Source organism: Monoraphidium neglectum (assembly GCF_000611645.1).
Source record: "Monoraphidium neglectum strain SAG 48.87 unplaced genomic scaffold scaffold06459, whole genome shotgun sequence".
Classification (NCBI taxonomy): domain Eukaryota; kingdom Viridiplantae; phylum Chlorophyta; class Chlorophyceae; order Sphaeropleales; family Selenastraceae; genus Monoraphidium; species Monoraphidium neglectum.
In genome coordinates this window covers 986-2,060 of record NW_014007182.1, presented here as the reverse complement: position 1 = coordinate 2,060, position 1,075 = coordinate 986, and the positions used below count along the sequence as shown (strand labels likewise).

Sequence of the window (1,075 nt, the reverse complement as noted above, 5' to 3'; positions counted from 1 at the left end):
GGCACGGAGCGCGGCAGGTGCGGTTGGGCGTGGATCGGCAGGGGTGCAGCGGAGGTGCTGCGAGCGTCGACGGGGGTTACCCCTTCGCGGCGTCCGGCCTCTTGGCTGGGGGTGTTTCACACAAACAGTTCCTGCACTCAAATAGATGCAGCAGACACTGGACCACTTCAATGCGCAGACACTCCATCAACCCCTTTCTTGCTCTTCTGCACACCTGCAATCACAACTCCGCAGGGGGAATTGCCAGACTGGAAGCGAACCGGCGGCGCCCCGCCCACGCGCCGCGGCCGCCACCGCGGGGCGCCGGCGGCCGCCCTCACCCACGGCTTGAGCGGGGAGGTTTTTGGCGGCGGCGGCGGCGGCGGCGGCGGCGTGCCCGTCATGCTGCTGGGGGCCGGCAGCCCTGGCGGGGCGCTGGCGCTGCTGCCGCTGGCGGCGGCGGGGCGGGCAGGGTCTGGGTTTGGGGCGGTGGACGGTGGCGGTGGGCCGATCAAGCCGCTCCTGTCGTACGATGACTTGTAACGCCAGCTGTACAGCTGTGGGGTCAGGCGTGCCATCCACAACGTGTTTGCACCGCATTATAAGCAAAAGCTTGGGGACAGCCAACAGCGGAGAGTCCTGCTGATGTCAGCCACACTGAACTGATGAAAGCCGCATCCGCTGTGGCCATCAAAGGCGGGCAGCTGTGGCAACCGGCTTGCTGGCGGTGCTCACATGCCACGATCTACCCCTTATGCTATTCGCACGTCCCGGGGATTGTAGCACAGTCTTCATCGGACTCCAGATCCGGCCCTGATCTGATCCGCGTTGCTACTATATCGTCAGTTGTAATCTGATGCAGAGCTGATAGGTTAGAGCACAGGCCAGACGTTTCTTCCGTATCACCGTGGCAGAAATGGTTGGTGCCGACACCGCCGTGCTGCCCGTGGCGTCCACAGCAGACTGGATCGTAGATCAGGCGCAGCACGTCACGATAGATGATGCAGGTGCGACAGTGCGTTGCGCCTGCGCCGACCACGCTGACCGGGCCGGTACTGCAGTGCAGCACGACCTAAACTCGCACTGGGCAGCCGCT

The 1,075-nt window shown here is 64.5% G+C and overlaps 1 protein-coding gene across 1 annotated transcript; it reads left to right on the top strand.

The window, feature by feature from the left end:
* Positions 1 to 234: 234 nt before the first annotated feature.
* Positions 235 to 522, top strand: MNEG_16517 (hypothetical protein; the record flags this gene model as incomplete). The annotated part of the gene is made up of 1 exon (XM_014035013.1): positions 235 to 522. A coding segment is annotated over one exon (288 nt), but the record flags the coding sequence as incomplete, so codon positions are not given.
* Positions 523 to 1,075: the final 553 nt, after the last annotated feature.